Source organism: Pteropus medius, unplaced genomic scaffold, assembly GCF_902729225.1.
Source record: "Pteropus medius unplaced genomic scaffold, Ma_sr-lr_union100, whole genome shotgun sequence".
Taxonomy (NCBI): domain Eukaryota; kingdom Metazoa; phylum Chordata; class Mammalia; order Chiroptera; family Pteropodidae; genus Pteropus; species Pteropus medius.
Genome location: NW_024350319.1, coordinates 1,565,995 through 1,591,889, shown reverse-complemented (window position 1 = coordinate 1,591,889; position 25,895 = coordinate 1,565,995). Strand labels below are relative to the sequence as shown.

Below are 25,895 nucleotides of genomic sequence, written 5' to 3'. Positions count from 1 at the left end.
TATGTAAAGTACTTAGAATAGTACCTGAGACACAAGAAGTACCCTATTACTGTCTTCATTATCATCATCATTATTATTATTCAATAGGGAATTATGACCCTAACTATACATTTTATTTGTGATCCAGCATACATCATTGCATCATTACAGTAGATGACATTTTAATGGACAAATGTGATTGCAACTACTAAAGCGTGTAAGCTTTTCTCCCCACTCTCGGTGTCCCTAATATGCTTTCTTTTGGCAAGTTTCTGTCTTTCTCTTAATCATCAACTGTTACCAGTGAATGGTATCTAAGTTATCCAAGTTTGTTACATTAATCAGCTTAACTTTAAAGTCATTGCTAAATCAACAAATTCCACCCTCTGGGACAGTTATTTACTCACTGTCCAGATTTTCTTTTACTTATTTTCATACTTCTCTGTTTGGGATGTCTAAAGCCACGAGAGAAAGCCACTGTGGTGAATGAATAAGTGAAAGGCCAGCTGTTAATGATAATATCATTGGGTATTGTATAAACAAATAAATTAGCAAAGTTTGCTTTTGATGAAACATATCTTTATTAGCTTCATGGACACAAAACACTAAATATTTGCATATGGAAGGGCATATATGTGTGTATATGCCTTATAGTACATATTAATAAATCTGATCACATTATGTACGAAAGCATAAAAATATGATCTAACACTTTAAGAAACCTAGCAAATTTAATCTTACAGATATTGACATAAACTAGGAAGGTAATAGAAGTATAAAAGGGTTTTATTTATGTAAAGTAGAACTAAAAGTATGTCTATCCTAAGGTCTAAAAATGGAAGTTGAATAATCCAAGATAAAATCTTATGTGAAACGTAACACAAACTATTATAGATACTGGATCAAAATTTTCATCTTAATCCAACTGAATATACAACATTGCTAAGAATCACCATTCTAGAAAAGTATAATTTGAATATTAAGATATAATTTGAATATTAGCAAATTTTAAAAACAACGATGAGTCTTTTGGAATTTCACTCTTCAGGGAGGGTAGGTTTTCAGATCTAATTAAGAAGTAAAACGGTAGAGAATAAAGTCAGTGACTTGTGAAAGAGAAACATTTCAGTAGATGGTTAAATAAAGGCTGCCAGCCATAGGCCACTCAGAGTGGGAGTAGGGGCTGCTGCCTTTGTCAAACTGTCAGACTTTCCCTTTCACCAATCACTTCACCCCATCCCACTATAAAGAAACCACCATGGGACATTCTTTGATATTTGATGTTAATTTATTCCTCTCTACATATTTCACAATTAGTCATTAAGACCCCCTAATCAATGATACATAATTGAAGATGGAAGATTTAACCTTCCTTAGAAAAAGAAAATCTCCAAAAGCTGCATTTTCAGCATCATAGTATACACATTATGATACTCAATAATTATTTGGGAATAGATATGAAAAATTCCTATCTTCTAAATCTGTTCACACAAGGTCACCGTACTTTCCCAGTGAGAATTAATTGTTTCCATTGCTTTGCAGTTGTTAAGCTCTTCTCACAATCTTACTTGTTCTAAACAATTAGTTATGGATTATGTCAATCTCTCACCTTCATTAGACTTTGAGATTTTGAATATTGAAATTGTGGATTTATAAACTCTCATTGTGTCTATTATTTCCTGAGTACTTACTAAGGGTAAGGAAGCCACCACAGTAACCATGTTATGTGCATTATTTCATTCTATCCATATAAAAACATCCCTATTTTACAGATAAGGAAACCAAGGCATAAAAAGGTAAGAAACATCCCAAATAAGTGATGGGGCCAGGACTTCATAAGCTTCTGTCAGACTCTGAAGTCAGTGCTCTTAAACTACTCATGCTACTTTCTTTTTGACTAATCACTGCTTTTTAAATAGTAAGTAATCAATAAACAATTTTATTTATTTAAATGTGTTCATGTTTGACAGGGTACTTTTTATCTCCTATATCCATAATCAGCCTGAGTGAATTTGAGTAGGAATAATTTTGCCTGTTTGACAGATCACACAACTAGTCAAAGGACCAGGAAGTGTATTCCTGGGGTAACAGCCTAGCATGTGACAGGGCTAGGACGATTCTAAGGCTCCAGGGCCTCCACGCAAAACACTGCAGCTCAACTTAATGAGGAAGTTGTGAATAAGTCGCAGCTTTTCTGATGTTAAAGGTAAATGTAAAAATATTAAAACTTTTAAAAACAAGTATCTGAAGTTAAATAATTATTTTATTATATAATATGTAATATTCGAATAAAATATTAATATTTGAAATTTACATTAAATAAATATATCTGATCTTTAAAATGTAAGTTAAGGAAACATCAATACAAGCAGTGCTCTAAATCTGTGAATTTGGAACTTTTATATTAATTCTATCTTTTAAATAAGAAAGTAATGAGACACTGCTATGGAGGCACATAAACCTGGGAGCTCTCATACAAGTTTTTATTAACAAAGTTGCTCAAAATTGAAAAAAATTAATATTGTGTTCCTCCTTTCAGTTTAGTGCCACAATATTTAAGATCCTTGCAATATGCCAAAGGCAACTTCAGAAATGTTTCCCTCCTAATAGAAGGTATTATTACAAAACCTACCTTGTGTGGTAAAAATAAGAGGGGTGCTCCAGTCACTCCAGATTCCTGGGCCATCCAGTCTCTTGCCCCTCACCTGAACCTCATATGAAGACCCAGGAAGCACACTGTCTAGTAGCAGAGATGTAGCTGAGACAATTTCATCGGTCTGTTAAATAAATATTCCAAGTCAACATGCAAGCTTTACCAAAACTGATCACAAGTAGGTCTCAATAAATTTTAAAGAATTAAAATGTTACAGAGTAGTTAGCTAGCCACATTGGAATGTTAGCACATTAGTCAAAAACTTTTGTTAAATAGCCCATATAACTCCAAAAAAAATCACAATGACAATCAGCAAATATTTTTAATGGGATGCTAATGGATATTGACCTTTCAAAATGTGGGATGTATAACTATGTTGGTGAGAAGCTTCAAGCCATTGCTGACAACTGTAACACACAGTGTAGAAAGTGATGTGTTGGGTAACTATTAATGTTCAGGAAACTATTAATGTTCCCAGAGGAAAATGTCACAGAGGAGGGCATGAATAATATTAAAAACCTGAGCCTGATGATAAGCTACAGTGAATCAAAATACCATTTTACAAGCTAGAGGGAAAATATCTAACTGCATAAAATAACCACTAGCTAAGAACTGCTTAGCAAATAAATGAAGTTTTCTAAAGATGTATTCCAAAACTACCGAACTCTCCAGGCGCTTAGACTGTAGGGCGTCACATACTGAAAATGGTGAAAAGCATTAGAAATGTATTAAACATTATTGGATCATCTATAGTATTAAAAATCCTATTTTCTCCATTTTACAGATGAGAAAACTGAAGCCCAGAAAAGCCTTGACGCTACTTTTCTCATACACAGTATTAAGGATGCCCATTCCACTCTTAATGAAAATAAACTCTTAAAAAGTTAGGCCACATGCCAGATCCCATCTGATCTCAGAAGCTAAGCAGGATCGGGCCTGGTTAGTACTTGGCTGGGAGACTACCTAGGAATACCAAATGCTGTAGGTGTAAAAAAAAAAAGTTAGGCCAGATCTAAAAACACAGATGTTTGTCTCTAAATTACATAACAATTATTTTTATAAAGTGTCAAACTCCTCAAATGGCTCAGGAGGCTCTTTACAATCTCCTCCTTCTCCTCTCCTACTCCTCTTTGTTTTTTCTTTTTTTAATTGAAGATTTGTTTGTTTGTTGTATAACATTGGTTAATAACATTATTTGGTGTTAAGAAAACTCTACAGCCACATGCAACAGAATGAAACTAGACCACTATCCCCTACCTCTCTTTGATTCATCCACCTCTACTCTTACCCTCCTCCAACTTCCTCCTCTACTCACTCTCCCTGGCCTCCAACTTCTCATTCAGCTTAGGACATCTGAATTATTGTTTTATCTATTTGGAACTCAATTCTCTCAGATATCTATATAACCATCTCCTTCCAATCCTTGCTCAAATGTCACCTTCTCATGAGATCTTCCCCCACTTCCATATAATATGACAACCCACTATCTTCCACCAGCATGGCCAAACTCTTCTTACCCTGTTCTACTATCCCAATATATCCTGGTGAGAACAGAACAGTACTTCACATTTAGTAGGTGCTTAATAAATACTTACAAAAGAATAAAAAAAGATTTGATGCACTTTATAGTATAAAGGCATGCTCTGCATATAAACAAATATATTGAGCAATAAAAAAAGATTAAATGTAAAACCAGAAACCAGAGTAGATCTTTAGGTGAAAAAAAATTGTAATTGTGAATTCAAGTTTCCGTAACTGGACTTCCTGTAGCCGTTTAAGTGTGTGTGTGTGTGTGTGTGTGTGTGTGTGTGTGTGTGTAAATGAAGAGAGAGAGAGAGAGAGAGAGGAAAGGGAAGCAGAGAGAGAGATCAATCTAATATACATAAACTATTTGGAAGAAGAAATTTCCCTGGCACTAAATTCTGGGAGGAATGTATCATGCTCCTCAATACACAAGATGGATCCATATATAAGAGATATTGAGTAATATCAAACAATTTTTTCTAAAACTTTACAGAAGATACAGAAATGCTGTTCATATGGTTGCTTCCTATGCTGATCTTAAATGAAAACCAGCAGTATGATATTAAATGATAACTGATTCTGCTCTACAAGAAACATGCACATTTAGTATGAGGGCACTTTCTATGGGACTTAGATGGGCCTCACATTTACTTTAGTTGCTTCTCAACTTTTCATTTTATTTACTAAAATATACTTACTTTTCTCATACTTGTTGTAGAATTCTCTGAATATTTCACTTGATATTGAAGTTGAAATGGTACCAAAGTTGGGCTGGACCATGAAACCTTTAAATTACCACTGTCTGTGATTTCCATATGCAAACCTAACGGTGGATCAGGCTTCACTTCAGAAAAAAAGAGAACACTTTTAAGTTAAGCAATTTTTATGATAATCACAAAATGAAATCATTAATTGAATTTTCAGCATACCCTGTTCTTTCAACGATTTAAAAGGTGACCCTATTCAAGAGCTAATTACATGACCAAAATATTAGGGCTACTCTTTGTACCTTATCATAGCAAGTTCATTTCCATCTCCTTAAGTGACAAAAACTATAAATCAGTAAATGATATTTTGATAAACATGAATTCCTGTTATTGAAAAAGTCTGTTTAACTTCATTTAACCTAGCATTTACCAAACTTATTTGAAGTCTTCCCCTACTACACCCACCCACTTGTTATTAGTGGATAAAAAGAAAGTATTTTGCAGAGCACTATTTGAAAAATGCATACAGATTTTGTATGCAAATATGCATGTGAATTAATGCAAATTTGCACACACAATTCAGAAAATCACTTAATTTTGAAATACAATAATCCAGGTATACCTACCCAAATAACCCGCAGCATAAATATTTACATATAATAAATACAGGATTAGCAGGTCCTGGCTTGTCATCAAAAATGGGGATGGAGTTTCTCAGCCTGATGGGGTGTTTCTCCTGGCGAAAGATTTCTGAGTTCACATGTATATGCATGTGTTTATGCATGTATATACATTTGTGTATATAAATATGTGTCTATGTGTATAGATTTAAACATATAACAAAACTTTTAAACTATTTGTAGAAGCAATGTAATCATCTTATAATAAAGAATTGATTGGATAAATTTATGGTCCATCCCTATAAGGGAAATCTATGCAGCCATTAAAAATCATATTTGAGAAGAATATTGAAAACGTTTAATATTGTTAGTTTTAAAAGTACGTTAAACAACATCTATACTTGGATTCTTGATTTTTGTTGAAATTAACAAATAAAAAACATGTATAAATATGTGTTAAAAATAGGAAAATGCAAAAACGATAGAAAACAGATTATGCATTTTTCTTCATGCATTTGTATCAAGAAATTTAAGAGTTAATAGCAATTTCTGATGCACATAGTAATAATCATTACATTGAAATATTTACTGATTTGAATTTTATTTTCAAAAAATAAAATGGCACATAAATATTTTTCACATTCTATATTTTCAGAAATTTAGATATAGCTTTTCTCTTCTCCTTCAGTCAAAATTAATAAAGTTTTTGCTTTATGTGACATATTACAAATTTTAGTTACTTTAAAGAAGGGATAGCTAAACACTAAAGTCAATAAACAGCAGATAAAATTCACTGAGTTCCAATGACCAAAAACAATACAAAAACAAAACAAAATCATAAAATGCAAACTACTGTACATTTCCTATCTATATACAAATATGCCTAATATTAGAAATCTAATACTAATTTTTCCCTGGACATCCTACATACACAGTCCCAGGTAGACTCCCATTTACCAACTAGCTTCTTTCAGAGCAATAATCCTCAAAAGAGTTACTCACTCACTCTGCTTTGCATCCCATTCCCTAATCAACCTACTCTGAACATGTCTTCCTCCTCATTGGTCCACAGAAACTGTTCTTATCAAGGTCACTACCCTTTGCCAAATCCAATGTCAATTGTCTGATTTTTTTACCTCACCTCTCAGCAGCATCCCACATAGCTGCTCATTGTGAGAAGAAAAAAAAAGCTTTAATACTTTTTCCACTTGGCTTCCAGACCACCACACTCTTTTATTTCTTATGTCTCTCTGATCATCACCTCAGTCTTTCTCTCACTGAACTCTACATGGGTGATCTATGCAATTACGTAAACGTATATATGCTAGGGACACCTAAATATTCGTCTCCTGTGAACTCTAGGCTCATGCATTCAACTGTCTACTCAAGTTTACTTGGGTTTCTAATAAGCATGTCAGAGATAATGTGTCACACACCTAATCCTCCCCAAAATTTCCCATCTCAGTATCTGGTACCACCATTCACTGGCATGTTGAGGTCCAAGCCTAAGTATTATCCTTGATTTCTCTCTGTCCATCATACTCCACACCCAATCAACTAGAAAGCGCCATCTTCCAAGTAGAGCCTATGTCTGATCATAATTTCACTTCTCCCCTGGTTAAGCCCTAAGCCAGCCGGACAATTCCAACAGCCTCCATTCTGGGCCCTCTACTTCCACTCTTCCAACTATCTTTCCCCCTTCTCCATCAATTTTTTCTTCACTTGCAGAATAAATATTAAATGTGTACAAATACACACACACACACGTGCACACATACACATGATCATATAACTCTCCTGGTTCAAAAACTTCCATTATATCTAGAATAAAAGCTAAACTCTGTAACTATGGCCTGTGATATGATCTGGACACAGATAACTCTGACCACATCTCCAAATACTCTCTTACTTCATTCACTGTAAACACAAGGGCCTTCTCTTGGTTCCTCCAACAACCAAGCTCAAGGGCATGGTGAGTGCTATTCTTCCTGCTTGCAGCACCTTTTACTCTGAATTTTTGCATGATTATCTCTTCTTCATTCAGCTCAAATGCTATATCTACTAAAAGAGGTTTTCTGTGACCTCCATAGTTGAAATAATAACCCCCACCCTTAACACTCTCCATCACACCACTTGTCTTATTTCCTTTAAGGCACTTAGAATTTTTGGACTTTAGCATATATACCCAAATATAGGAAAAAAATTTCCCCAAAATTGTCCCTGAAGAAAGACAGAATTCTTTTAAAGATTTTATAAAGCCTATCATAGTACTTTCTCTTTATTTTAAAAAAAAAAACAAAAAACAATTCAATATTGGTTCCAAATGCTTCTGAAAATCACCTGATAAGATTTTAAAGAGACGATAATGATCTTTTTGTATCCTTTTCTTCCTAAGGTTTAACTTCATGACTGAATTGCCTGGATGTCATTGTAATTATGTTGTGAAGATTATAAATTTACCCCAAGAGGACAAATTATTTCAAAGTCCTAATGTTAAAATATGATGTCATGTGCAAATTCAAAAAGTGCTATACCCCCAGCAACTTAGAAAGACATAAAGGAGAAATTGTGTGGAAAATTGTGTCAGATACCTGAAAACATGGCTCTAGCAATGTCAAAAGCAATGATGCAAAGATGCATATAATGAGTTTATATATAATTACTTCAGGAAATATAAGTGGAAAATAGTAAAAAAAAAAAACCTGTTAAATTATATACCATATGTAATATATAATTTAACATACGTACACAAAACTGAGTAAGTTAAATACTTTAAGTTAACATTTACCCATAGTAGTCACATTTGTAGTTATATATTCAAGTTGATCAAAAAAACTTGGATGAGTTTTGCACTAAAAATATGGGTGTTACCTATTATTTGAGTTTTTCTTGTGATCAGATTTGTATAGCATATTGCCCCTTGTTTACTTTTTTATCTCTGCCCACTATTATTTGTCCCTGCTCATTCGCCACTGTTTCCCCAGCAACTAAATCATGAGCCTCCAAGAAACATTTATTGAAGGAATAAATTCAGGCAAAAAAAAAAAAAAAAAAGCTTCTCATTTTTTCATAAATAGTTATCCGAAATGTGAAAAAGTGATAACCCAAAAATACATATCCATTAGAACAGACCCAGGATTTAAATAAACCAAACTGTTTATAAGACAGAATTTAAGTTGTAATTGCAGAGATAACGATTGCCTTGTTAAATCATTCCAGAAGCTGCTCATAACATACCCCATTTACCATCAGTACATACCCCATTTACCATCCAGCATTGGACAAAGTGAGGTAAGGTAAGCTAGTGACAAATTTTGTAAGTAATCTTTAACCTGTTTGTATAACTGATGTTTAGATCTATGATCTTTCTTATGCACAACTTACCAATATTTATGGGCTGAACGGACATTAGAGGTGACTGAAAAACTACTCCACCATATGTGATTTTCAAATATATAAAAAGAGTATAGTTGAGTTTGGCTTTTGGCACAGGCACATGACATTCACAACATTCACGAACACTGCAGTTGCACTGAACAAGCTGAAAACTGCCTTTCTGGGGGACCAGAGGTGACTCTTCTAACACTTCAGGCCTATATGAAAAAAGAAGAGCTAAATATTAACATAGGAATAAAGGTACTAGATATATTTAAAATGTAGGAGACAAAAATTGAAATTGACATAAGCTATTCTGGACACCCAGCTTAAAAGGTATCTGGCAAAAAAGATACGTTATATCAGGGAAACAAAGATAGGAGTTAAAGCAGGTTAGCCATCAGAAATAATATAAGCAAGAAGATAGTGAAGCAACAGGAAAGTACTAAAAAGAAATAAAAATCGCTGTCCTAAAACCCTATATCCAGAGAAAATATCTTTTAAAATAAACATGAAATGAAGGCTTTTTTCAGAGATACTAAAACTGAAAGAACTCATCACTATGAGACATGCATTATACAAAATGCTAGAGGAAGCCCTTCGGACAAAAAGAAAATGATAGCAGATGGAAGTCTATTTCCACATAAAGAAACGAAATTTATCTAAAACTAAATATTTATTTACTGTTTAAGGAAAAAATAATAAGCATGTAGCGTAAGATTCATAGCACAGGCAGAAGTAAAATGTATGATATTAGCACCGAGCTTGGGAAGGGGAGAGATATGTAAGTGTGCAGTGAAGTGGTGTAATATCACTTAGAGGTATAATATCAGGCTATAAACAGTTAAAGACCTACCTCATAAATTCTAGAACAACCACTAAAATAAAACAAAAAGTTTTAGCTAATAAACTGCAATAATCAAGTCAATGGACTATTAATGTAAAGATATAAAAATAGATTACTGGAACAGAATACAGACTGACACCTATATGGACAACCAATTTTCTACAAAGGTTCAAAAGAAATTTTGTGGAAAAAGGGTAGATTCTTTAATAAATTGTGCTTGAACAATAAGATAGCTATATGCCAGGAAAAAAATACAACTGCCAATCTTTACCTCACACTAGATTCAAAAATTAATTCAGAATGGATCATCAATTTGAATTTAAAACTTAAAGCTATAAGATTTTTAGAAGAGAAATGGGAAAAAATTTTGTGACCTTGGGTTAGGTGCAACACCAAAAGCATGATCTATAAAAGATAAAAGAACAAATTGATAAATTAGACTTTTATCATGATTAAAAACTTGTTTTTCAAATGATACCATGATATATAACAAAAAGATAAGCCATAGATTGATAGAATGTTTGCCAATAATCTATCTGATAAAGCACTTGTATCCAGAAAATATAAAGAATTCTCAAAACTCAATAACACTAAAATAAACAATCCAATTTAAAAAAATAGCCAAAGATTTCAAAAGTCACTTTGCCATAGAAGATATAAGAATGAAAATAAGCATGTGTGTGGCCAAGAAATGGAAACAACCTAAGTGCCCTTCTATAGATGATTGGATAAAGAAGATGTACATGTGTACAATGGAATATTACTCAGCCAAAAAAAAGATGAAATTTGCAACAATATGGATGGATCTTCTTGAGAATATCATGCTAAGCAAAATAAGTCAGGCAGAAAAGTTGAGAACCATATAATTTCATTCATATGTGGGATATAAAACTGAAAGCAGCAAACAAATGAGACAAATGAACAAAGCTCATACAATAGTTTAATGGTTCCCAGAGGGAAAGGGGGGATGTGGGAGGTAGAAAAGGGTAAAGGGGATCAAATATATGGTGGTGGAAGGAAATTTAACTTTTGGTAGTGAACACACAATGCAATGATGTATTATAGAATTTTACACTTGAAACCTATGTAATTTTATTAACCAATGTCACTTCCATAAATTTAATTTTTTAAAAAAGAAACCCAACATCATTAGTCATTCATGAAATGCAAATTAAAACCACAATAAGATACACTATCTACATATTAAATGGCTAAAATTAAAAAGGTTAATCATACCAAGTATTGAAAAAGGATGTGGAAGAATTGGAATTCTAATACAATGCTGATGGGAAAGTAAAATGATAGAGCCTGGGATAACAGTTTCTTAAGTTGTTAAACACATACCTACCACCTTCTACACCCAAGTTTTCATCCAAAAAATAAAAGCATATGTCCTTACAGAGATTCATATACAAACCAGTACAGAGAGTTATAGCACCTTTATTCGTAATATCCAAACACTGTAAACAATTCAAATGTCTATCAATAGATGAATGAGTGAACAAATTGAGGTATATCCATATAGTGGAATGCTACTCAGCAAGTAAAAGGAATGAACTACCAGGAGATACACACAACATGAATGAATCTCAAAATAATCATGCCATGTGAAAGCATGTATGTAAAATTCTAGAAAATACAAAGTAACCTGTGGTGACAGAAAGCAGATCAGACCTTTCCCGAGGACAGTGGGGTGGGGGGCTGGGGTGGTAGCGGCAGGATACAAGTAGAGGCAGAGGGTGAGACTATAAAGGGACAGGAAGAAATTTTGTGATTGATGATATACTCATTTTCTTGATTATGGTGGTAATTTTATGAGTGATTTCATATATCGAAATCTATCAAATTTATACCTTAAATATGTACAGTCTGTTGTGTATTAATTATTTCTCAATAAAGTTATTTACAAAAGAAAAAAAGAAAATCCAGGAAAAGAAATTTAAGCAATATTTTGTCAATCACTGTACCTACAACTGAATGAGTTAATCTTAAAAAATAATGGAAATTAGCTGGGTAAAGTTACCTAACTCGAGGCATGAAGAAAAATAGCATGCAACCAAGACACAGAGAGTTGTTATTCCTGCTTTATTAGTTTTGTTTTATTTTAACCTGCTCAGTCCCCTAAGTCTAAGCCGTACTGTAAATGAGAAGACTTTGGGGTGGGAGTTGAGGTTGGGGAAGGAGTATCATCAATGCCTCAACTTCCTATCTTGCTTGAGCTACCCCCATTCTGTCCATAAACTGCTACTGCCTTCTATCCAAACCACTCCATGCTTTTAAAAGAACTTAGGAATAGGGAGAGAGTATTAATATTTAGGCGTGATCACTGCCTTTAGAAATCTTGTAGTCCTTTGGGGAGAAAAAACTGTAAGTGATAAACATACTAATTAAAAATTCATTGTGTAGGAAGTGTTGTTTTAGAAATTGTGCTAACTAGCCTATATGTGAACATTCAGATATAAACACAACGTGAAATAAATGAACCCTAATCTTTCCACACACATCCCCTAGTACTAAATGTTTTGAATTACAATACATTTTTATAACTTCTCATAGGCTTTAGTGTTAATTTAGTCCTCAAAAATCCATCAGGAAATGACATTTACAGACCTTTTTTTTTCTTTTTTTTTTTCCCAAACGCCTACAGCCCTGCTTAGCTTCGGAGATCAAACAAGATCAAGCACATTCAGGGTGGCATGGCTGTAGACTACAGACCTTTTAATGTGCAAAGCAGTCTGCTAAGCTCTGTGTAAGGGATAATATTGTTGTAAAAAGCATACTAGATGAATGCTGAGACTTAAAGTTAAGTTTTTCTGTTTGCTTATGAGCTATAAGACCATAGACATATTAGGGCATTTTGTGAGCGTTGGTTTCCTTAATCAGGAAATCAGAGAAAATGCCTGCACCATCTTTCTCCACAAGGCTGTTGTGAATATCAAAGACAATTACATAAAAGTATTTTTCCCGTCACATATTTTTTTAATCAGAGGTAGAATAACTTAGCACTTTCCATTTTATCTAGATCTTTAAACAAAGCCAATAAAATGCAATTTCAAACAATATCATGCCTTGCCTCTTATGTGTTTTTCAAATATTAAAATAAAAGCTTTTATCAAAAGGATAGAAAAAAATTGAATAAATTGTGGTATTTTTATGTCAGATGCTTTTACTGAAGAACTCTCAATTTTAAGGCAAAAAATAGAACTGAACAGAAAAAAAGATATATTCTCCACAAATATTTTTTAAAGGATATGAAATTCTAGTGATATTATTTCTTTTTTAAACAAAAAAAAATATTTGCAATTACACTGTTTCAATTTAGATAGCCTTACCAATACTATCCTTTCTAAATGCAGTGGATAATTATAGAATAGTTCTGATTACCAATTCGATTAACACTTCACTGTTGTGTATTCTATTTAATCCATCTTCATTTTTTTATTTCAATATACACCAAGAAAATAAAATATATAGCATATATTCATAATAACTACATATAATGACTACATATAATATATATTACATAATTCATAATTTGTTTTTTTAATGCATTTCCATTCAGAAATTTCCCAAACCACCACAACAGATAACCCCATGAAACTCTTAGAATCAATCTAAAACTTATTTTCAGATGTTCTAAGCAGGAGTCAGGAAACTATAGCCCATAAGCCATATATACCTGTTTTGGTACAGCCTGTGAGCTGAGAATAGTTTCTTATACTTTCAAATGGTTTTTGAAAAGAAAACAAAAAAGGAAGAATGCTCTGTGATACATGGAAATTACATGAAATTCAAATTTTAGCATTCATAATTATACTCATGCTTATTCATTTACATATTAACTATGGCTACAAGGTTATGACAGAGAAAATATGGCCTGCAAAATCTAAAATATTTACTACCTGGCCCTGTAAGAAAAAATGTTTCAGTCCCAGCTATAGGCAAAAATATTTTGTACTCCCTACTGGTGGGTACTTGATGCACAAAAGACACAAAAATATAGAAACCACATTAAACATATCATCAAATTTCATTATATAATATATTTACAATATATATGAAACACCTTGAGGAGCATTATTTAATAGAATTTTTCAAACCACCTTAAGAGGGAACTAATATCACCTACTTTATTGTTAAGAAATTGAGGTTCAGTGAGAAGGTAGACCCGAAACTCATCTAAAGTCTTGCGCTTTCATGTTCAGTGCTCATTTCATTACATCCAAAATGCCTTATTATCACAAGATAAATTTCACTGTCATCACTGTCATTTTATTTAGGGGATTAATGAAAACAGTAGTGGCCACAACTAAAGAATCCTTTATCTGAGTCTTGTTACTATATCTATAAATCGGAACATTAGAAAATTATAGAATTATTTCAAATAATTTTTTCCTTGAGGAAAACATTAGATATTTCATATTTATGAGAGCAGAAGTTTTTCCAAGTTTGTGTGAAACCTGGAATACACCAGTCTTGTTACTTGCCAAAGTCAATACGAGGACTTCTTTTACCTTCTAAAAGACTTTTAAAAGTTTTAAATATTTATGAACATCAAATAATACTCTAAAAAATTGATGATTTTAAATTATAAGGATTAAAATGATCAAAATTTTAAAATAAGAGATACATTGGCTTAAGATAACCAAAACTTAAAAATTTCTGAAATTCTTGAAAAATTTTTATGCAGTAAAATATAATATGGCTTGCTGACACACACACACACACACACACACACACACTCAGTGCTGCTATTTATTTAATCTCTCTATATATGTGAGTAAACTTTACTTTAAAGTAAAAATAGTAAACAAAACATTTGTCAAATAAATTTTAAATTTGGCTTCTTCACAAATTTCACTATTTGGTCAATTTTTATATTCAGAAGTTAGAACTATATGTAGTTAGTATTGAAATTTCATTTTTGATATACACAGTGGTTTATTAAAAGCACATTTATCTTCTGATATTTGGTCAAATTACTTGTTCTCAGAAAATTTTCCTATGAATGTATTTAAACTTCTCTAAGCAGAGATTTATACTAAATTATTATAGGAATAACAACAAATGGGTGCCCAAGTTTCTGATTGTGACATAAACCAAGAGCAAAACGTAGTGGACAAACCAATTAACAGCAATTAGAAAATTTAGTATAGCTTTGTATATTATTTAATCAAGTCACTTATTTTAAATCTCAGACCGGTAATCCATATGTTACCCAAAATATCTACTGTGCCAATCCCAAATAATTTCAAAGACCAGTGTTCCAGACTAGTTTTATCATGAGAATTACCTGAAGCCTTGTTTTAAAATAGATTTCTAGACCTTCCATGAAGAATTCAGTAGGTCTGGGAATCTGTTTTTAATAAGTGTCATCAATCAGTGGTTCTCAAAGTCTAGTCCCCAAACCAGTAACATCACCATCTCCTGGAACTTGACAGAAATGCAAATTACCAGCTCCACCCCAGATCTCGAGAATCAGATCCAGGTGAGAAGTACTGACCTAGGTAAATTTTATCAAGGAGACAAGTTTAAGAGGCATTTTATAAAATACAACGTATTCTCAGATGTAATATACTACCACACAAATAGAAAACCAACAGACATGAGGGAAAGAAGAAAAAATGGGGGAAAAGAGGAATGAAGCGAAAACAAATGGACCTTAATGTAAATCAAGTTAACAATATAACCACATGGAGCAGAAGGGGAGGAAATCCTAATTAACTCTGGAACATAGTATTTTGACCATGTAACCTTTAGCTTTAACAAAAGACAAAATAAGTCTAAACAAACATTATACTCTAGTTAATATATTTGTTTTTCACAGTGGTATGGGTTAGCAATTTCAAAACCATGTGTATTCTAGGACTGAGCAAATAGGTGATATATTGGAGGAAAGAGAAGCCAGGTTTCTCACTTCTGAGGAAGGAGGAGAGGGGAGCGGAGGGGAGAGAACTGAGGAAAGAAGGAAGGAAAGAAAAGAAAAAAGGGAGGCTACAATAGATCCTGTGCTTTTGGACTAGAATGGGAGATATTAGTACGAACACATGCTTTTAATATATGTATATACAGAGAGATTTAGATATAAAGATTTATGTATATTACATATATACATCATACTTGTATGGCATATGTACATATGTTTAACCTGCTCTGTGGCTGAGAGGGCATGGAAATAATGCAACCCAAGTAATAACTAGCATCTAGCTCCCAGATGCTACTTTGCAAATATTATTCTTCAATAAAAAGGAATCAGGGCTCCTTGGACAAATTGCTGATTCCAGTGTTATAGCAGAAGTATAAAATCAACCTGAAACATCTTGCAGTGCTAGAAAATAAAAAAGCCTAAAAAAAAAAAAAAAGATGGAACCCATCGAAAAAGGGATAAAGCGTCCAGCCTAAGACAATTTCTCACTGTTGATTGAGTAGTTTAGAAGACTGTAGCTGTAATCCTAGCCCATAAAATAAAATAGAATCCATGAGCAGGCCAGTGGAAGGAAGGAAGGAAGGAAGGAAAAGGAAAAAGGAAGGAAGGAAAGGAAGGAAGGAAGGAGGGAAAAGGAAGGAAGGAAGGAAGGAAGGGAAGGAAGAAGGAAGGAAGGGAGGGAGGGGAAGAAGGAGGGAGGAAGGAACGGAGGAGGAGGAGGAGGAGGAGAAGGGGAGGAGGAGGAAGGAAGGAGGGAGGGAGAGAAAGAAAGAGAAGGAAAGGAGGAAAGAAGGAAGGAGGGAAAGAGAATGAAAAGTGTACTTCTCACAGACCTTAGCACTGTGACCTGCACACACTAAATGCTTCTTGATTGAATAACACTATTCTTAAAATGTACCAATTAATATTGAGCACTTTTGTTTACTTTACAAGTAATGCATTTTCAGTCTCTAAAAATTTCAGTTGTTTATATCATCAATTTCTCTCCTCATCATATTCATGTTTTCCTTTATATCCTTGAACATGTGGAGATTAATTAATAATAACTGTCCCTGTCTGCAATTTCTAACATCTCTGTCATTTCTGGGATTGTTTCTATTGACTGATTTTCCTTTTTCTCCTGGTTATGGGTTACATTTATTTTCCTGTTCCTTCATATATGTAGTATCTTTTATTGGATGCCAGACATTGTGAATATTACATTTTTGAGTGCTAGATTGTATTGTTTTCCTTTGAAGAATGGTAAACTTTTTTCTGGTAGTCAGTTAAGTAACAGGCACCAGTTTGAGCCTTTTTAAGCTTCTTTTTTAAGTTCTTTTGGGGATAGTATAATATAGCCTTGACTCTAGGGCTAATTTGGCCCCACTTGTAAAGTATGGTTATTATGGGGTTTCCACTGAATGTTTTTGATATTTAACAAGGTCTCTCCAATCTGCTTGTTGGAGACTTTTATTCCTGGCCCTGTGTGACTTCTGGGAATTGTTTAGCTTACAGCTCCTGTTAATTGTTCTCTTCCTAGAAGTTTTTCTTACCCAACATCATACATAGATTGGTATTCAGCCAGAGTCCAGGAAATGCCCTTAATAATTTCTGTGTACTTCACTGCTTCAATTACTCTGCCCCAGGCATTCAAGCCCCCTTATACTCTCTGAACCTTTATCTATATCTCCTTGATTCAGCAATATTTCTGGCATCTGCTTGAGTTCTCCAACCTTGTGCCATGTTTTGGAAATCACCTCTAGTCCTGAAAGCCTGAGTAACGGAGGACTCATTTTATTCTTTCCATCAGGAATCGCATCTCTGTTCTGTCATTGCCCAATATCTGAAAATAGATGCTTCCTACATTGTATCAAGTTTTCCAATTGTTTACGACAGAAGAGCAGTCTCAGACCTTATTATTCCCCCATGGCCGGAAGTCACTTTTGTTGACTTTTTATATTAACTTCTGAAGATATGATGTATTCACACAGTCTAAAACTTAATTTTCTTTAAAAAGAGAGTAGTAAAATGGGGTGGTTACTTGATGAAACGTGTGATCAAGGAAATCTACATTTTAAATGGGAGTTATTATGGAATGTCTATCAGCTGAGAGAAAATCTTAAGGATGCAGGAAAGAAAAAGGATCATTACAAGAACAGTCTGAGTAGGCAACAGGGGATGAGACAACACCCATGAGAAAGAGTTCACTTTAGACTGGAACACAAAGACTTCATCCAAACTAAAGAAGAAAAGGAAACTGCATGGCATTGACACAAGCAGACTGGTAGATTTTGGTGAGAAAAGTAAGCATAAGAAGACCTCCCCCAGCTCCTTTTCTCTTGGTGAAAATCAAAAGCAAGGTCATCAGCAGTTCTCTCTGGCTCTCTCTAAAGGAAGCTCACTGCAATGTTGTAAGATGCCCTATAAGGAAATCCGCATGGCAAGGAACTGAAGGAGGCCTCTGGTTGTTGCCAAGAGGAACAGACATCCTCAGTCTGATGACCTATGAGGAACAGAAGCCCAGGAACTTAGCTTGGAAACAGATTCTCCTGAAGTTGAACCTTGAAATAACTACAGACCTAGCTGACATCTTCATTGCAACCTTGTGCCAGACCTTGAGACAGATGTCCCCAGCTAAGCTATACCTGGATTCCTGACCCACAGAAACTGAGAGGTGATAAATGTTTGTTGTTTTAAGCCACTAAACACTGTGTAATTTATTATATACCATAAATAACCAAGGCACATATTGGTACCTGGAAGTGGGATGCTGCCATAATAAATACCTGAATATGTGAAAGTGGCTTCAGAACCAGACAATGGACAGAGGCTAGAAGGATTTAGAGACGCACAATAGAGAAAGCCTAAATTGCCTTGAACAGATTGTTAGTAGAATCTGGATTTTAAGGACACTGCCAATGAGGGAACAAAAGGAAGTGAGGAACATGTTATTAGAAACTGGAGGAAAGGGGATCTTTCTTATGTAGTGGCAGAAAGCTAATTAACACATCCACAGTTACTGGACAGCATAGGCTGTGCCTACTGAAGTGGGTGATCTACTTCAAAAGATTTCCCTGCAGGTGTAGAAGTTGTTTTTTGGTTTCTTCTTGCTGCAAAAAGAGAGACATACCTTGAGGAAAGGGCTATTAAATAAAGGAACCAGGACTTAAGAGCTGTGAAAGGCCCAGCCTTTCAAATGGCAAAGGATGTTAAAATTTAAAAATGGCTTCTACCACCTTTTGCCTGCCAATACTTGGTGTAAAGAAGCATCTTTCATCTCCACTTTATACAACTTTGGATGCTACTACCAAAGGTACTGCCACTGAAGTGAACATGAGTGATTGGGCCTTGTGACATCAGGAGGCAAGGTTATTTGGGGAAAATATGCCCAGGTTACCAACAATCCTGAAAATGATGGATGTATATATAAATGCAGTCTTACTGGTCTGACAGGTGTTTCATACAAGAAACTCCTTATAATTATTGAAGACTACACACCAATCAGGAAAACACCTTTACTATGATGTTTCTGAGTACTTCCAAACAGGTTACATGTCTGTCATCATTAAGAGAACTATTTATTTTATTGTAAAGAACATTAAAATGGCCCAGCTGTACAAAAAAGAAAAGAAAAAGGCTTCTAAGCCAAGATTAAAGAGAAAGCAGAGAAGAGCTTATCTCTAAGAGCTCTGTGGGCTTTTATCTAATGGAGTGAACTTCAATAAGATACACGGGAGGCCGTGTGATCTTGGAGAATTACAGCAGAAACACTGATAGCTTATACTTAAAGGATACAAAATGAAATAAAGCCATTGGACTCCCAAAATTGCACTGACCAGAAGTATGTTGAGAAAACTATTCAGCTGCAGAGATGTGCACCCTTTCATGACAAAGGGAGCGTGATGCAGAGGGCAGAACCAGGTGCCCAGAGGGAAAAGCCAAGAAACATGGAGAATTACTCTTGAGGTTGAGGTAATAGAAAAAGTAAGCCTAACATGAGAGAGAGCGGGAGAGGTGGCCAAAGAGTGAGATTCTAGAAACTGAGATTATAGAAACATGCTATCGGTAATGACAACAAGGTCTAGAGTATGTCCATGAGCATGGGTGAACTAGGTAGAGTGAAAAGAAAAAAAAAGAATAGTGAAAATAAACATTCAAGAAATTGATCATCCATGCGGATATTGAAATCACCAAGAATGTTGATAAGAGACAAAGTAAACTAGGCATTACCAGTTACAAAAATCCAGACTCCCTAGATGACCCTGGCTTATTCATCTGCATTGATTTCTCATCATTCCCCACCTTCCCAACCCATTCACACAACTTTTCAAGTCCTCAAATGTCTGTATGTGACTACAGGCCTTTGCAAATGCTCTTTACTCTATCTGGCTCATCGTTCTGTGCCCCTCATAATCTAGGCAGATACTTCTAGTATATGATCCACAAGCCCCTGTGTTTATTATATCACAGTATTTTCAAACTCTGTTGTTCTGTTCTTTGTCTTTACCATGAGATCCAGGAGGGCAAGGGCTGAGTCTCAGTCATTTACCATTGTTCCCCACACTCGACTCAGTGCCTGGTATACACAGTAGGTACCTCATGAAGGAAAACGAGGATTTCTTTCTTAGGTCTAAGATGAAAAGTCTAAAGCAGTTCCAAAACAGTGCATTTCTATGGTCTCTCCTTTGGGTCCTCTGACAAACAATATCAGAGCCCAAATAATGCTTCCTTTTAAGGGACATATTTATAGGGCTTTAAATCCCTTATAAACATTAGAGCTTAGCTCCTTTTAAAAAATATAATTATTTACAAATGAAAGCATTTGATCAATTTCTCTTGGGAATTTCCTAATGTCCAGAGAAGGTGATTTTGATTAAAAACTTTTCTATAGCAACCACCATTATAGATTTCTCGCCCCTGGAGGTCTCATTAGTTATACTGGCCAGCTCTTCATCCTCATCTGGACTCTTATTCAAATTACTGGGAGACATATTGCCCAAAGATATGCACAAAAATAGAATTCAAGGCAGAAATAGCATGTGACAATTGGTAAAATATACGTGTTAACCAAATTAACCAAATCATACCAAGGATAGAAAAATTAATGTGAGGGTGGGGGGAAGAGATTATTTCTCAAATTGCATGCACTTATGACAGGTTTTCCTGTAATAATATTCTTAGAAACCCAAGTTCAAAAATAAAAACAGGTCAAAAGAATCTGCTAAATTCATCATATTAAACAAGTTCAAAAATCTAGTTAATTTATCATAATTTTCTCATTTTTCTGGGTCCTACCATTTAGGTGAATAGACTAATGAATACTCAGCTGACTAAAGTTAAAAGTTTTGTTCCGCTGTGGCTAAGGCACTGTGCCATTCTGTAATGCTCTGATATAGTCATATAGCATACCTTTTTCAGAAAGTGCAGACTTCAAGACATAACTACAGTCTATACACAATAAAACTGAAATCCTTAACAAATGGTCATAGAGCTTTAAAATTGAGCAGATTGCCCTAGCCTGCTGATAATATTTGAAATTCCCTCAAATAGGCATCCATTGAGTTTTTGATCACCATCCAAACTATTTAGATCATGGCAGGAATGTACTACATTGCAAAGGAATTCGTTTCTCTGAGCTAAAATCTATTTCATTCAATAAAGCAGGAAACTTTCTGCCCCAAACTTCAAATATTTCTTCATCTACCACAGTAATTCCTTTTTTCTCTCAATAGAAGTTGAGGTGAACTTCCGTCAGTTTAAGACCAACCCTCTATCTGTGCTCTTTTTCTGGAACTTGCCTATTCAACTATCCCCTCTCTAACACATATCTTCAATAGGTCCTCGTCTATCACATTTTCAACTATTCTCTCCATACTGGGTCATTTTCCATAGACTAGAACCAAGCTCATTCTTCCCCATCCTTTAAATGTCCACCCTTGACCCTGCATTACCTGGATTCCTCTACTTTCCCTGCTTTACAACCTCAGCTAAGCTTTCTGGACCGCTAGAGATTTATAATTCAGTCACTTCTGGTTGTAGGCATTTATCTAGATTTCCTGGCTACCCAGCATTTGAATAGGAAATCTATCATTTTGTAATGCTGAAACACTGGCAGCTAGGGCACATCGCACCAATCAGATACTCCCACTTGGGATGCTGGCCTTAATGAGAATTGCACAAAGAAGCAGGGAGTAGCAGGGGCTTCTAGATTCATCAGTGGTGGCATCTATTGATGAGCCTTCAGATGTGGAAATTATGATCACAGAGACATTCAATGTCCAGATGTTACAGCAATAGCACCCTATCTGGGCTACCACCAGGGTTCAACATAAGTTATAAATATTAACTACAGCCTGTTAATGAGTACAAAAATGAAGATGATGTCAGTTAAGTACATTTTCTTCCTTTTTTTGTATATATTAACTATATTTTGTATATGTAATAAACAAAATATTTGCATATATTAACGTTTTTATTTGTATATATTAACTAATTTCCTCTCAATCGCCTCCTCCTTATTAATTTCCTTAAGAATTCTTGGTGGCATTAATTTTACAATTTAGTATTTAGTTTCTAGAATACTCTTTCAGGTGTGGCTATGTGCCAACTGTAAGGAACTATATTAATATTGGCCAGATCAGTATCGGAAATGTTGCCCAGAAGTGGATACAATAACTGGTACATAGCATCTCCTCATTTTGGTATCTCCTTTTGTTCAAAGTATAGTTGCATCTTATTAAGTAAAAGCATGAAGCTATAGGGAAGTCATAGTTCAAGTATGTATAAAAGGTATGTATGGATGCTAAGTAGCCGACAGGGTGAATTATGCTGGTGATTAAGTTCTTGTCCCTCACCTTTGAGAGACGTGCTGTACTGGAACTCTGCAAACCTCCTGAATTCCTGTTAAATTCTACCTATAAGGGGCACTAGAAGACTATGAGGCTGATGGAGGAACAAGGGAGTTGATCCTAAATGTTTGTTTTGTTTTGTTTTTGCTTTTATATTAGTTTCAGGCGTACAGCATAGTGGTCAAACATTTATATAATTTACGAAGTTATCCCCCTGATTACTCTAGTACTGACTTGGCCTTATACATAGCCATTACAGTATTAGATTCTAAATGTTTTGCTTCCTATTCATCACTGTAGCAAAGGCTCTTCTCCTGGATAGCTATAGTTGGTTGCAGTACCCAGGGTCTTTTTGGTTTTCTTCCCACATTCTCAGAACCAAACACAGTATGCCTCCTCAGATCCCACAACCCAAGGCCTCTGGCATCCCCTCCTCAAATACATACATTCCAGCTCTGCAGAGTTGCTCCATCAAGTACCTGAAAAACCAGTACCAACTCTCCAGAAGTCACCTCTTCAGGATCCTCCCTCAAGCTTCCCTTTGTCCTGGCTCTCTTTCCACTCTCTGAACCAGCTCTGGCCAGTCTCCATTACTTCCACATTGTCAAATTAATAGATATTATTCAGACCTTATTATATCTTTCTGTTCTAACAAAATTAACCACTCACTAGGCCCACCTTTAGACAATATTATTTTTTTATCAACAATTTTTGGCTCATTAATATATTTCTGGAGGGTAAACTGACAAAATGTTTTAGAACGCATTTTAGCAATATTGATTCAACAAAAAATTTTTAAGCATTTGTGGGAATATTTCCTATGAGTTAATATTTAGAGTTAGGAATGCTATTAAGCATATTAAGTGTTGTGTGTGTACATTTAGTAAATGGTAGAACTAGGTAGTCTGACTCTAAATTTTCCAGCTAATGCTGATCTACTTCTTAATACCACCCGCCCACATATTTTAGCTCTTATTCATCCCTAAAGATACAACTCAGCTACCTTCTTCCTTAGGAAAACTTTGCACCTCTCTTCTCTTTCCATCTCTACTAGATATCCCCATCTAAGGCTTCCTCGCCAATCTTGTGCACCCATAGCTTAATATGCCTACCAAATACATATCAGTAACCACTAAAACTGCAACTCTGTACATACCTGTCCCAGCCACTACCCTGTGAGCACTTCAAGGGCAGAAATCAAAACTATTATTTTTTTGACGGTTTAAAATTTCTTTTTAAATTGTTTTTATTATGGTAAAATAGACATAACAAAATTTACTGTTTTCAGTGTATAGTTCAGTGACTTTAAATACATTCACATCGTTGGGTACTCATCATTCAACTTCAGAACTTTTTTCATCTTCTCAGAATGAAACTCTGTACACGTTTAAGAATTTCCCATTAGCCCTACCCCTAGTCCCTGGCAACCACCATTCTGCTTTCTGTCTCTATTCATCTTTATACGGAAAGTTTCTAGCACATCATCTCATAATGGTATGATCTAACTAACTGAAGGAGGTGAGTATCTTTCTCCTTAAGCATCAGATAAAAGAACAAATGAGAAAGAATTTTAAAGAGTTAAAATTCACATAGAAATGGTATACATTAACACTGGAGTTATTAAAAAACTTGAATGCTGTACTAGTTGTTAGAATTATAATTGTATGGCTATTTGAAACCACCATCTTGGCTCTCTATCCAGTACAAATAAATATTAAGCATCTATATTTTTAAGATAATAAAAAATCAAATATGAGGAAAAAAATCTACCTGAAAGAGAAATAGAAAACAAATTTTCCCCTCCTCACTCAAATATCTAAGACCCCTGAATTGAGTTCACATTTTTTTGGAATATATGCCCAGTCATATTTGTAATGTCTTGCTACCTGAAGCAACAGGAGGAGAAAAGAGGAAATCTAATGGAAAAGAAGATTGTATAAATATATATATATATATGTGTGTATATATATATATTTATACAATCTTCTTTTTTATATATATACATATATATATACATATATATGTATAAACGACCTCCTAGAAATTTACAGAGATATCAAAGGAAACATAAGGATAAGAGAGGTTTCACAACACACTTCTGTATATGAAAGTTCTTGCATTAAAAAAAAAATGTGTCATAGAAATGCCCAAATTAATTTATTTGGTACTTACAGAACATATAAAAGATGGACCTTAAGGTCATAATTCTTGACAGAATTCTTAAATAATGATTCCATGTAACAGATGAATAATTTCAAGTCCTCTTTCATCCAGCACTGTATGTTCCAGTTTGCCCCTGAATTAAAAATAAGCTACATTAAATCTAAAAAACATTCTGAACAACTCAGTGAAAGAGAAGAGCTAAATTAAATTTACCAGTGTTCTGATATAACTTCCATTGCCCATTCTAATAGAAAAAAACAGGTTCTACCTAGTGGTATGTGTTTGCCCAAGTCATTCAGTCCCTTTGGCCTTCAGTTTCCTTTTTTGTACAGTATGAGAATGTGATTCAATTATTGCTTCTCAAACTTTTTTATCCTGAACCACTTAAGCAGGACAAATCTTCAAAACTCATGCAGCTCAGTTCTTGCTCATTTTTCAAGAAAAAAGAGAATATTAAATATCAAAGAATAAGCAGATTTGGAGCCGTATTTATATGTCTACTTGAACAATAAAGGCACCATTAGAAATATGATGTATGTCTTAAATTCTTATTATTGTAATTTTACACAGCTCTAAATATAACTGATAAAAGTTTATTTTACTGCACACTGAAAAACTGACCTGATAACAAGAGATAAACTATTGGTGATTTGTAATTTAGAAAGCTAAGAATAGCAACAACTGAAAAGCATGAGTAACCTCAGACAAGACTAAAACTATCTTAAGGCAACACTAACATATTTCTCCAAACCTGAAGGATTTCTAGCTAGGAAGGCTTTTGCAGCACTCTGGAGCACTATGAAGTAAACAGCCTACTTGGCAGAATAATAAATGAAAATCCTCAGTAACCACCACTTAAACTAGTAATTTTAGTTATAAAAACTTAAACTCACTTAGAAGTAACTAGTTATTAACCTTTATTAAGGGAGTGCTACAGGCATCTAGTGGTAGAAGCCAGGGATGCTGCTAAATATCCTACAATGCACAGAACCATCCTCTCCCCCCACAACCAAGAATTATCTAGCCCAAAATGTCAATAGTGCTGAGGTTGAGAAATTCTGATTAACCCTACATAGGAGTGCTATATAATGTGTGCCTTTATTCTCCTACCATGGGTCTCTTTATATTGCCAAGTCAATTGAGTCTGCTCTATTAGCTCTTCCAGAAGGCTTGGAAATAATTTTGGTGTTTAGATTGAAGATTCAGCATTATTAACTACACTAGTTACATTCAGTATGCATTATATTTAAACAACAGAAACCCCTGATTTAAAG

The 25,895-nt window shown here is 34.5% G+C and overlaps 1 protein-coding gene across 7 annotated transcripts in view; it reads right to left on the bottom strand.

Moving 5' to 3' along the window:
• LEPR (leptin receptor) overlaps positions 1-25,895 on the bottom strand; it is an 84,816-nt gene that overhangs the window by 26,878 nt on the left and 32,043 nt on the right. For all 7 annotated transcript variants that reach the window (XM_039838504.1, XM_039838502.1, XM_039838500.1 and 4 more), the window contains exons 6-9: positions 24,631-24,754; positions 8,868-9,076; positions 4,855-5,000; positions 2,612-2,756 (exon numbers count right to left, since the gene is read on the bottom strand). In XM_039838504.1, coding sequence (XP_039694438.1) covers positions 2,612-2,756; positions 4,855-5,000; positions 8,868-9,076; positions 24,631-24,754 — 624 coding nt within the window. The remainder of the gene's footprint in view (positions 1-2,611; positions 2,757-4,854; positions 5,001-8,867; positions 9,077-24,630; positions 24,755-25,895) is intronic.